Here is a 12,850-nt window from a genome sequence, read left to right as displayed (position 1 = left end):
TCGATTTCTTCACTCAAAATCCACATTATTGAATACTGTATCTATTATTTATATACATGTATTGACTTAATATCTCATTATGATCTTTCGCCACATAGATATGCATGCATGGGTGGACGCTGACACGGCTGATGGTGATATGATTCAGCATCTCAGTATGATCAATTACTTCTCACCATAATTGTCAGGATTTGCTGGAAATGTCCTGTAAGGAATCTCTCCTGCACGGCGGCGTTAAATGCATTCAATACTCGAGAAACATAAAAATGGATGAGTATTCTCAATGGTTTTCATCACAACATGTCTGAAATCGAAGATCACAGCTGACTGTTTTTGCATGTCATCATTTGATGAAGTTGGCGTATTTTTGAATCAGCATTTCGATGAGGAGTTCGTTGGCTCTTTGGGTTGGATGGTAGCTATCCCAGAAGACATACTCCGAAGCATTTCTACAGGTCGTGCTTAGAACATTACACAGCTCGGCCACCTCCACAGTTCCAGTGCCACAGCAGCCCAGCTTGGAAACTTCAAATCCTGCACAAGTGAACAAAGAAGACTAGCTTGATGAAATCATCATGCATGGAGAGAACAAGCTCATTTCTTAGCATACCATACTTCCAAGGACACTGGATAAAGTCAAGAAAGATGGAGTAGACATCAACGTAGAACAGCTTTGATCCTTGGAGGTTGGAATTAAGCCTCTGTAGCTCCACGTTCAGCTTTGCGTTGTAAGTCTGTGCTAACTGGTTCCGATCCGCTGCACAATCCCCGGAGAGTCCACCACCCACAAGTCTTTGTGATGGCATGCATCCAACTGGTGGAATTCCTACAACACCCACCTTTCTTGCTCCGAGACCAACCAAATCCTATCATAAGACAGGAAGCATAGGACACTTCGCAGTGAATGTGATTGTGTCTGATCCCTGAATGCAGAGCCATTACATAAAAGGTGTTTTGATTCATTCAAATGGAAGTTTGATGTTGAACAGTGGGGCCTGCCTGTACTATAGCCATGTTAATTGGCCACCATGTGCAACTTCATGTTTTCTTAGCTTCAGTGTCCAATGACAACTCAGTCATTTCCTGGAGATTCCTTTCCCTACATATGTGTACACTCACTAAATCATAGGGTTGTTGAGGTTATCTATTGTTTGCATGTAAGCTTCAAGTTGGTACAAAGGGATGGTGTTTCTCTTACATCTGCATTAAACTGGCCTGCAAATATGCTACTCCATCAAACTGGCCTAGATTTTGAAGTCATAGATTTCGGTCCTCATAAAGAGAGAAGCATATGCAACAAATATCAATAAAAAGGACTTTCTTTTCGTTGCTGGTGTTGCAGATTCATTAATTGATATACCAAGGACTGTGTTTACTGGTTTTAGGCTAAACTTAGTACTTGGACATTGGAGTCACTCCAACAAATAGAACACCTTTTCACAACTTGTTAAAGAACTGAATGACGAAATACTTATGGCAATGTCATGATTTTAAAGCAGGCTCTTATGGCAAGATTCCATTGGTCGAAAATGTGAGGAAGGTTGATGATGGATAGAAGATTTTGCAGGTGAAAATGAAGGACTAGTTCATCATCTTGCAGTGTACAGAGAATGTTAATGCACCAATTCGAAGCATTTACATGTGTTTTTATTTGATCAAAGTAGTATACATGATGTAGCTTATCATGGAGTTTGTACGGCATCACAACAAAAAAATATTGATGTGAATGAATGAAAAGTTCATTCTGAGCTTACCTGGAGAAATCTTGAAGCACTTTGGATCAAGAACTCCGCGTAGGAACTTATGCCATAGCTGAGCTGCTGCATCGGATTGCTGAAGTACGCAACCACATCGTTGGATCCTGCACAAACGATGAACAGACTGCCGGAAAGGAGCCTCGTCAACTTCTTCTCTCCCAGATTCCCTGTCAACGTTCTCTTGTACTCTTTGAAGAACTCCAGTTGCTTCCACATGGGTGTGACTAACTAGATCATAGATAACGATGTTGTGCAGCAGATCTACGATGTAATAAGCTTAGATTGGTGCAAATGTTTGAAGAGATACGATACCGTCACTGCTGACGTGAGAGGATCGTATCCAGTTCCAGCTGAAGCAAAGCTTACACCGGTAGCGAGGTCTTTGAGTCCAAGGTTGGTGCCATGGTAAGCCGGCAACAGCTCCTTGACTCCAAGCATAGAAGCTGTGGAGATACACATGGAGAGGCAAATGGATCAGCCAACATTATTGTGAAGCGATAAGCTGATGCCTCTTTCTGCGACAGACGTACCTATGAAGTCTGCACTGATCTTTCCGTTGGAGAACCTGCCGGTGGGCACATGCCCGGCGAAATCCCGGCCGTAAGGTGGGAAGTTGCTCTTGACGATGGTGAGGAGGACGTTGTTGTTGCCAGGATCGACGATGGAGTCCCCGAAGGCGATGACAGCCGGCACTGCTGGTGCCGTGGAGTTGGAAGGTTGGGCCCGTGCGAGGTGAAACTGAAACAGGAAGAGGATGAGGACGGAGGAAGAGGTGGAAATCACATGCCCTAGCCACGAGAGGAGTGCCATGTTGGAATGGCGTGGTCTAAGATAGAAGGTGGGCAACTTCCTACTTCTATGATCGTTTATGACGGCAATGGTTGGGTTAGGCCACAAGCTTTGGATCATCCATTGCCACCATCTTAGCGACGACAGTACATAGTAACATCACCAGCTTCATCAAAAACAAAAAATTAGCTCTCGAGTAAATCTGTCACTTCCTTGGGAGCAGCGACGGAGATATCAGTGACGAGTGTTATGATCTGAGTACGATCTACTGTACGTGTGTCAGTCATGTTTCAACCAATACGGATACACCACATCGGTACACTAGAATTTGAAGGATCTCATGCAACTCACTGGGGTCAATTTCATTGACAACATTCTTAATGGGGCAGACTCTCTGTTCAAAAGATTAACTTGCCTTTGTCTCGATCATTTCTGACAACCAAATCCAAAACTGCTCCCTGCAAATCTCTTCCTCTTTTGCTTTCCTCTGTTTTCTTTCCTTGGTCAATCTCATTCGATCGATGCAGCTACATGTTGTCTCCGTGATATCGCTGCGTTCATGTCACTAATTTCTGTAGGAGGGTGGTCAAATCTCAGCATCTTCACTTAATGGTTGCCATATTATGTTCTTAAATTTGACCTGTCATCACCATGTTATCAAACAATGCCAAGGATTCCTCGGTTTGAATGAGGTGTCAAATGGACTAATAGCTAATAGACTCTGCTGCCAAACAATGCCAATAGTTTCCTCTGTCTGAATGATGTGTGAAATCTCAACATAATGAATGGCATGCTTGAAGAATCACTCGTGAAAGAAACTGCAGTCGGCTCCATTGGCTCACCGTATAAGAAGCCGCTGTCGGTCATTTTCTAATCAAACATTGGTGCTTATGAGCAGAACAAATTGTGTTGGACTTGTCAGCTTTAATCTACCGAAGAACTATATATCATCATGCTGTAAGAAAACAACGATCTACCAGCAATGTCAGAAATGTGACTCGGATGCTTACGGAACAATTAGAAAATTAAGGCTTTGGATTTCTTCTAATGAGCATTTCCACCTCTGTCATCACTCCTCTGTTCTCCTTCCAATAAGTCTATTGGTCATACGTGGGTAGTGATCCACTTTGTGCAGGCAGACATATGAAACATGGAATATCCATATAAAGAACACAAAGGACATATAACATGCAGAAATTACTACAATGTTTGACAAGGAAATTATAATATGATCACTCTGGCCTGTGCAAAAAGGAAAAGAAAAAAGAAATCCAATTGTAATATCGAAATACTACTAAGGAAAAGAGAAACAATTAGCAATTCATTTAATCTCATGGCTTCTGTGATGGAGGGCTTAAACACAAGTCTCGATTCAGGTCTGGACACCTATAGTCCTGTATGTTCCATGACCCCTCCCTGTTGCTGCTGCTGCTAATCTTCTCTTGCTTATATATGGAAGAAACCGCCCTGTATCTTTCTCCTCATGGATCAGTCGACGGTGCGTCGCTGGGTCTGTCCCTCGACTCAACAATTTCCTCCTGACGTGCGTGTTCCAGTGGTTCTTTATCTCATTGTCCGTTCTTCCTGGCAACCTTGCAGCTATGAGCGACCATCTGCCACAATTCAATGGAGTCAGTCGTCATGAACACTGTTCCGATCTTATTATTATTATCACAGACGCTGCGACGACTTGCCTGTTACTGAGACGGCTATGGAGCTTGATGATGAGCTCATCCTCTTTCATGGTGAAGATGCCGCGCCTGAGACCGAGCCGTAGGTAATTGATCCGACGCAGGCGACAACTCTTGCCGCACCGGAGAAGGCCGGCCGCCATGGGGAGCGAGCGCCAGCACCCCTCTCCATGGGCACGGATGTAGGCTATGAGGAGGTGGTCTTCCTCCCTAGTCCACGCTCCTCTTTTGATGTGGGCCTTCTCACAGCATGGAGACCTCACCATTGCTCCCATCCTCCAACTAGCTTTCTTACTTCTTGTCGAGGTGGTGTTGTATAAACGTTTGATACGGAGGAGAGAGAGAGGTGCATGCAATAATTGGTGAGTGAGAAGACTGGCATGCATGTAGAGAGTGGATATTGTCGGATTCCCTCTCCTCGAGTCATCACCGTTATCATCTTTTTCCTTTTCTATTTTTATATAAGAGTAATTACATATTACCTCATATAATTAATTATGATTAATATTTTAATTTTTATATTTTAAAAAATAATTTTAGAATCTCTAAGGTAAAATATTTAACTCTAATTCTCACCGACGGAAAAAATCACGTGTTGTCATGTAAAAAAAAAAACAAATGAAAATGATAAAAACATAATTTTTTTCTATCTTTCCAAACCACTCACCTGCAGTTTGTAGCACCTTCCTACTCGCCTGTAGTCTGCCACACTTTCTTGCTCGCTCATTGCACTTGCTCACTCGTCGTACTAGCTCACTCACCATTGTGGACCGGTGAGTTGGTGCAGTGGGTGAGCGAGTGCAGTGGGTGTCACAAGTGACAAGTGATGAGCGAGCGGGTGCGGTGGGTAAGAAGCGAGTGAGCAGGTGTGCTAGTAAGCGAGTGCGACGAGCGAGTAGGTGCAACAGGTAAGCGACAAGCGAGCAAGTACAATGGGCAAGCAAAAAAGTACAGTACGATAGGCTATGAGCAAGCAATTTGGAAAGAGAAGAGAAAAGAAAATTAAAAAATTAAAATTAATAATTAAAAAATAATATAAGTTTTATATTTTTATATTTTCCATTTGTGATTTTTTTGCACATGATAATATGATTTTTTTCCGTTGATAAAGTTAATGACGTAAGAAGAATTGGGATTAAATATTTTACTTTCATAAATATAAATCTCAATAATATTTTTTAAAGTAATCTAATAATTACCCTAGAAAATATTATATATAATATAAAATCATCGACTGCCACTATATAATTCATAATGTATTATGATCATGAATCCTAAATGCTTAAGCTTAATATATCGAACAACATGTTAAACATGCAGTGAAAGAGGACCAAATCAACCCGACATTGCCCAGTATATTTTATTCCTCCATTCAATTTCAAGTCATGGAGACAAACTTGTCAGCGATGGCAGTCAGGTTTTTCCATCCACGTCTACCCGAACTATTTAAATCATAGTCAAATACTATTTGGATTATTCGTAGAAAGACAAACAAGTTATTAGTCAGATGTAAATCTAAATAAGATCAAACTATCTTTTAAGGTGAAAAAAGTGGGCCATTCCCCTAAAAAACTTCACAAAGAAAAAGGTCGATTACAACTCAGAAATCGATCAAAGCTTATCTAACAGCTGAGACTACTCGGAGAGACGTATCCCACTTGCACAGAGCATTCCATTTCACGAGCGGTGGATGAGATCGGTCACAGCACGAAGATGGACCACCCAAAAATTCCAACTCAATGCTTGGCCAAGCCATCCCATAAAGTTGACGAAGATAATATACAGCAAAATGCTCTTTACGACCATAACATAATATTAACTCCTAGTACAGATTTTTTATGAGGAATCGTATGGTGTGCTCCACCTAGTCCAATTTCGCACCTGCGCATACTAATTATCATAATCCTATGGCCAGATAAGAATTCCTATTTCTCTTTTTTATCCTTCATGAATCCTTGTACAGATTACGACAGTAATGGTTGTTCATCATCTCGTCAATCAGGCCGATGTAAAGTAAGACGATGAGATTATTATTGCAAGGACTGGAGCATGTCCGGATCGATCTAAACGAGATGGAATCGTAATCTAGGAAGAGTTTGTGGCAGATAAAGCGGCCGGAAATCATTTATGCTGGACTTTGAGTTGCCTGAGGAAACCGGTGGAGGCATGCGATCTATCGCTTTCAGAATGACATGGCTCAAGTTTCTTGATAATCACTTTCGATCTTGGCAAGGTTATTGGATCGTAATTTCGACAACCACAGGATGTTTTGTTTCATCTTTTCTTGGGTTATTGTGGATTTAACCACATAAATCTAACTATATAAGCTATCATAGTTTTGTATTGCTAAATATTAGATGCTAACCACAACGGTGTGCAAACGGAGACCTCGTTATTTAATACAAACCCACTTTGTTTGGCGGATTAGTTACTCACATATCAATGTGCCACTTTCAGTCTTCGTGCTGTGGCGAGGTGTTACGCAGGTAGTCTCTATCGATGAGCTGTTGTTGACTTCGTCATGTTTAACCTAACCCGTTGCCATACTCTTAATTGACTTATCGCTTGCACCAACTTTCGAAATCGGGTGTTTCTTGAATCGCAGAAGAGTTGAAACTTATATGTAGAACAATCTTGAGATGAAGAAAAAGCCTTAGCGTTCTGGTTCATCTGTGGATGTTGTCCTCCACAGAAGGTAAGTCTCGTGTTGGGATCTAAGAATAGTATCGCTTCCCCACAACGAATTCCAGCAAATTTCTTGTACTTCACCAGGGCATACTGCTTCTCTCATTGGCAGTAGCCAGAGTTATCCATGTTGTCGATGAATGGTTCGTCCCCTCGGTTACGGTAGCGAGTAAAATTTCATGTGCAAAACAGGGATCTGGTCAGGTTATTAATGAGACGAGGAAGTAGGTTTGTGGAGATACACCACACCAGTGATAGGCAATGGAGATGAGATGAGGGCAGGGCGCATTTAATGGACAAAACTGCAAAACCGGTGGTGACTGAGGCTTCGTTGTTGCTCCACCGTGAAAGCTTTAAGACCACTGTCGGCCTTCCCTTATAGTCCCTTAGTATTTATAAGCACGTAGGGTTCTCGACATTCCACAACAACATCACACGTTACAATCCTTCTTCTTCTTCACCTCCTCCTCCTGTTGTTATCTTTCCTGCTGAGGTCGAGTTCCATCATGGGAACTCCGCCGCACCTCAAAACCGTTTTGTTCGGTTTGTGTTCAGTCTTTGTGGCCGTCGGATTCGCAAGCGCTGCAACGCAGACCGAGACGGTGGTCTCCGTCGTCGGTGCTACCGAATGCTTGGACTGTGCGCAGAAGAGTATCAAGACTGAGAACGCTGTCAAAGGTCGATCGACTCTTGTTCTTCACTTGTAGTACTCTTGATTCTTAGCACAATTGCTGCTTAGTTGCTCGAGCAAGGCATGCATCTGATATGTTCTTCCTTGGTGGTTTTGACCAAGCAGGACTACGTGTAGCCGTCAAGTGCAAGGTGAGCGACGAGCAGTACGAGACCAAAGCCACGGGCGAGCTCGACAGCAACGGAAACTTCGAGGTGAAGCTCCCGAGCGAGCTTCTCCTAGACAACGGCGACCTGAAGCACGAGTGCTTCGCGCAGCTCCACAACACCTCCAACGCACCTTGCCCTGACAAGAACAACGCCCTCAACCCTTCCAAGCTGATCCTCAAGTCCAAGGACGAGGGAAAGCACACGTTCGTTGCGGCGTCCGGGAAGCTGTCCTTCTCGTCGGCCACCTGCGCGTCGGCCACCTTCTACCCCTGCCCTCCGCTGGCATGGAAAAAGAAGCACCCCAAGTTACATATGCCACACTACAAATTCCCACCCAAGTCTCACTACCACCCACACCCAGTTTACAGCCCCCCTACCTACAACCCACCTGCGCCGGTGCACAGTCCGCCATCAGGGGGATACTACCAACCACCTGCGCCGATGCACAAGCCGCCGTCAGGGGGATACTATAACCCACCTGCTGCGCCGGTCTACAAGCCGTCCCCGATGCCTCACCACGAGCACCCCACGATCAAGTACCATCCGATGCCCAAGAAGACGTTGCCTCACATGAAACATATCCCGCATATCCACCATGATCACCCCAAGTACAACAAGCCGAGCTTCCCACCGGCCAAAGTGCACAGCAAGCCGTAGACCCCCCCGTCGAGCAGATAGCCGATGTGTCGTTGTCGTTACTTGTAGTGGTTGATGCTATGCGTAATAATGCCAGATCTAAGGATATGTGTGTGTGTACGTTCTGGTGTAAGAGCAGTCTTTATAGCTTCTTTTTTACAGCTGCTATCGTTCTATTCCTGTACTGGTTCTGTTCGCGACAGCTCTTCCAATCGGGTTTGCTGTCCGTAGAGACTTAAATAAGTGAAATATCATTTGGTCTTATGTTTCTACTTGTGCTATGTGCTATATACTGATGATAATTAATTAAGGGGGTCTACCAATCGATCCGTCCTGATCTAATCTTACATCGATCAGGTTCGGACTAGGCAGTTTGCGACAGGGCGAACCCGATGGGAATTGAAACCGATCCAACCCGCCCGAACAGCCCACTCAAACCACGCACGTGACCGCAAGAGGCGGCCTCGGGTGGTGGGGCGTGCGAATTGCACGATTTGCGAGGCATCACGTGATCCCTCGTTCTTTTCGAAATTTAAAGCGCTTTATCCTTTGGGCGACATCAAGGGCAAACCAAACTAGTGGACGCCAAGCTGAGTCAGTCGCACAGTAGAAATGATCACAACTTTCCATCTAAAATCTACACTGCACAAACACCAAGACAACCAGTGACTGTTCTCGGTTGCACTCTGAAAGAAACAAAGGCAATGATTATTGTCGATCTCTCAGAGTAATTTCAAGAACACACTTGCTCCTGCGATAGCCGCCGATGTCGCCGCCCGGCACTGCCAATCCTGTCCCCAATATCTTCGTATTTAGAATTTAAATGAAGTGTAATTTGCAATTTAAAAAATACGCGCAAAATGTACGATTTAGATGGAACGTACCGGTGACGCGGCGGAGATGCTAAAGAACCCGGACTCCCCGTCCGGCCCTGTTGTCGAGGCCTCGCCGTCGCCGTTGCCGCCGATACCATCGGTGGAGGTGGAGGTGGAGGTGGAGGTGGAATTGCTACCCTGGTGCATCGAGACACCGACGAGCTGGTAGGCCGGGGTGCCGTCAGGCTTGAAGAGGCCGTAGTTGCGCTCGGAGGACGGTCCCGCCTTCTGGTTCTCGTTGAAGAGGGCGAAGACGTAGGCCCGGATCGGCGTCCCGGGGACCAGCGGCGTCCCCTTCTGCCCCGCCACCAGCCGCATCAGGTTGCCGTTGTACCGCGCCGCGTTCTCAGGCGTCGCCCCCGTCTCGTTGGCGTCGCCCGCGGACGGCCACCCCGTCTCCGACACCCGCACCTCAACCCCGCCACCCTTCGAGGAAGGCGACGCTGCGGCCGCGATGGCGTGGTACACGGCGTCGACCTGAGCGTGGAGCAGGTTGCCGTAGCGGAGGCCAGTGGCTGGGTCGTTGAAGGCGGCAGACCCCTGGTCGAGGAGGGCGTACTCGAGTGCGACGCCGGATGGATCGCTCACGTAGGCGAAGTAGGGGTAGGCGTTGACGAAGAAGGGGGAGCCAGTGCGGGCGTGGAAGGCGAGGAGGGGGCGAACGTAGGGGAGGAGGTCCGGGCGGAAGACCGCGCCGGAGGGCGGATAGGACGGCGTGGCGAGGACCGCAAGGGAGTGGGCCGAGGTGACGGCGACATCGCGGTCGAGGCCGAGGGACGCGAGGGCGCCGTGGAGGTTCTCCATGGCCGGGACGATGCAGTGGGCGAGGCCGGAGGCGTTGGCGCCGGTGAGGACCTCGTTGCCGACGGTGACTGCCACGATCTTGACGGCGGGGACGAAGGCCTGAACGTGGGCGCGGGCCCAGGCAAGAGCCTCGGCCGGGTCAGCGGCCACGGGTGGGAGGCAGCGGTCGGGCATGCCGACGACGAGCTCGACGCCGGTGTTGGCGAACGCGCGGAGGACGGCGGTGTCGGCATCGTAGAGGCGGACGCGGCCGACGCCGATGGAGGCCAGGAGGCGGGGCACGGTCTCGGACGGGGGCAGGTTGTCGCCCACCCGTCCGTAGTTGACGCCGACCAGGGCAGCAGATGTGGCAGCGGAAGGGACCACCAGGGCGATGAGGAGGAGGAGAATAATGAGCAATGGCGGCTTAGAACGATGCAGGGCCATCGAGCTTCGGCGGTGGCGCAGCAATGTAGAGCTCGGGCCACAAAGAAGAAAGGTTGGGGAGTGACGGCGGAACAGAATAGAGGGTAGCGCAATTATGAGAGCAGAAGAAAGCAATTGAGGAGGGGGGGCGGGGGTGGTGATTCCCAGCTGGGCTGGACAATAAGGGAGAGGAGCCATGATTGCAAGGGGACTGTCCTGTGTCTGAGAGAGAGAGTAGAAGACAGGAGGAATCGTCCGGGATTGGTTCAGTCAGTCGCGAGTGGACAAATCCGATACTGAGGAGCGGATCCGTTGCTACTACAAAACTCCGTCTTAGCTCACCGCGGTGCACGTGATCGGGCCGGGAGAAGGGGCGGGATCGGAACGCTAGCTTGATCTGAGCCATACGTTTTAAATGCGGCCATATGAACCCTTTTTTCGACTTACCAGTTTTTTTTTATATATATTTTTTAAAAGGTAAGTGACGAATATAGAACTGTTAAAATTATTATCAATTACTAAATAATATTTTGAAAAATATATTAGATGAGATTTGAAACCCTCAACATTTGTTAAATAAGTCTGGTCCATCGTTACCAAGCTAATGTTTACGATGAATAAATGACTCTATCAAGGATCAATAAAATTTAAATTAAAAAAATTAACTATAATACCATTAGCCCTATTTATATGTTCTCTTATATTTGGGTGGGTGGGAAGGTGGGGGGACATTATACTGCATGAGTGTTTATATTGAAAGAGTCGTCCCTTTTTTTCGTATTTTTACAAGTATCTTTTAGAAGATAAGAAATTGTTACCTACATATATCTAATAACGTCCATCATTATTTTAGTAGCGAAAATGATTATGAATGGAGGATAAATATTGATTAAAATAATAACAAAATGAACGAGTGATAATATAAGCGGTCGTGACCAACGATAAAAAATTATTATTATTATTATTAACAATAACAACAAAAGTATAAATGAATAAGTAAATAAATAATATAGAAGGAAAAAGAAAAAAAAACTCGAATATTAGTAAAGAGGGAAGGGATGAATCAAAATTCAAGAAATTAAGCTAAAATTACTTTATCCGAGAAGAATACATAGTCCTCAACAACAAAACTTGTAGCAATGTTACGCTACCACCAATCACAACAACGAAAATACGAAATCAAGAAGTCCTCTGCAGAGATCGGATCTTACCGCTCGATAAGAGGTCGGTGAATCACCGATGGGCCGTCACCAGCGTCTCGATGAACCTGAGCCCGTCGAATCTCGGCGCGAATTTGTCTTCCACCACCGATCCCGTGGCGTCCTTATCAATCGACGATCCCGATCCCTGTTGAAGAATCCACCCGGGTAATTCTCCTTTCTGCCCCTATCGACAAGGAGGAGAGCAAGGCAGGGACGTGAATACCTCTTTGACGGAGGAAGGGGAGCTGGAGGCGCCGTGATCGGAGTTGTTGAGGGCGGTGAGAGCGGCCGAAGAGGCGGCCGCAAGGGATGCGGCGTAGGCCCCGGCCTTCTTCATCTCCACGACGACGTCGAGATCTCCCACCGACTGCTTGTTCCGACACGCCCGGAAAAACTTCCCCCTCTTTTGGAGCCCCAATCGACGCCCCCCGCCGTCCGTCACACCCAAAGGGTGAACTATTCCGAAAAAAAGGAGAAAATTGGGGCCCACCGGGAGATGCAGCTATTTTGTGCTGTTCTAATTTTGTGCCCTAGTTTTTGTTTCTCCTTCGCTATTATTTTCTTTCAGAGATGAGACAAAAAAAAGGGGGGGAGTTGAATAGGTCTTGCCCACTAAATATTGATGGATGGGGAATGACACTTTATTGGAGCATTTCGGATGAATAATTTTAGATCAGATTTTACCTCCTTATTTTATAAGGGTCAAACTAAAACTTAAATTTCAAGTAAGAAAATAGCTTACAATCTTTACTAAAACTATTAGACCAATATCCTATCTAATCATAAAATTTAATTTAATATTACAACACCTACAAATTAAGAACTCACGCAATAAAGGATTTACCTTCTTTTTTTTAGGTAATAATTATGTGGCTTCTCTTGGAATATATTTTTAGGATCCATCTGTCTACCAATTGATATGTAAATTTGCTGGTGCATTAGGATTTTTATGATCACACCAAATGATATTTACATGTTATATAAACGACACGCTTGGCACGAATCTTAAGGACGCCAATCAAATCTCGGCTTGCCCCGGTGGCTGATGGAACACGAGCCCATGATGCGAATGAGTCCGGATACGTTCGTGCGCTGGAGCTCCACGCAGTCGTCCATCAAGGTCACGAGCCGATGCTTCGTACGTAGCCGACGGTCTCACATGGGAG

At 46.0% G+C, this 12,850-nt stretch overlaps 3 protein-coding genes across 3 annotated transcripts; 1 reads left to right on the top strand and 2 right to left on the bottom strand.

Annotated features, from left to right (window-relative positions):
- Nucleotides 1-243: 243 nt before the first annotated feature.
- On the bottom strand, nt 244-2,632 carry LOC135635484 (GDSL esterase/lipase EXL3-like). The gene is made up of 5 exons (XM_065146577.1): nt 2,288-2,632; nt 2,070-2,200; nt 1,755-1,985; nt 611-866; nt 244-534 (listed from the first exon to the last, which is right to left on the bottom strand). The coding sequence occupies exons 1-5, from the start codon at nt 2,565-2,567 to the stop codon at nt 344-346; spliced, it is 1,089 nt and encodes a 362-aa protein (XP_065002649.1). The 5' UTR covers nt 2,568-2,632; the 3' UTR covers nt 244-343.
- Nucleotides 2,633-7,330: 4,698 nt separating this feature from the next.
- On the top strand, nt 7,331-8,662 carry LOC103982709 (proline-rich protein 4-like). Its single transcript, XM_009399700.3, has 2 exons — nt 7,331-7,600; nt 7,719-8,662. The coding sequence occupies exons 1-2, from the start codon at nt 7,429-7,431 to the stop codon at nt 8,417-8,419; spliced, it is 873 nt and encodes a 290-aa protein (XP_009397975.3). The 5' UTR covers nt 7,331-7,428; the 3' UTR covers nt 8,420-8,662.
- A 349-nt stretch (nt 8,663-9,011) lies between these two features.
- LOC135635972 (glucan endo-1,3-beta-glucosidase 11-like) lies at nt 9,012-11,094 on the bottom strand. Its single transcript, XM_065147459.1, has 2 exons — nt 9,283-11,094; nt 9,012-9,189 (listed from the first exon to the last, which is right to left on the bottom strand). The coding sequence occupies exons 1-2, from the start codon at nt 10,678-10,680 to the stop codon at nt 9,121-9,123; spliced, it is 1,467 nt and encodes a 488-aa protein (XP_065003531.1). The 5' UTR covers nt 10,681-11,094; the 3' UTR covers nt 9,012-9,120.
- Nucleotides 11,095-12,850: the final 1,756 nt, after the last annotated feature.

Source organism: Musa acuminata, chromosome BXJ3-4, assembly GCF_036884655.1.
Source record: "Musa acuminata AAA Group cultivar baxijiao chromosome BXJ3-4, Cavendish_Baxijiao_AAA, whole genome shotgun sequence".
Classification (NCBI taxonomy): Eukaryota; Viridiplantae; Streptophyta; class Magnoliopsida; order Zingiberales; family Musaceae; genus Musa; species Musa acuminata.
The sequence above is the reverse complement of the archived record's forward strand: the minus strand, read 5'-3'. Positions and strand labels throughout refer to the sequence as shown.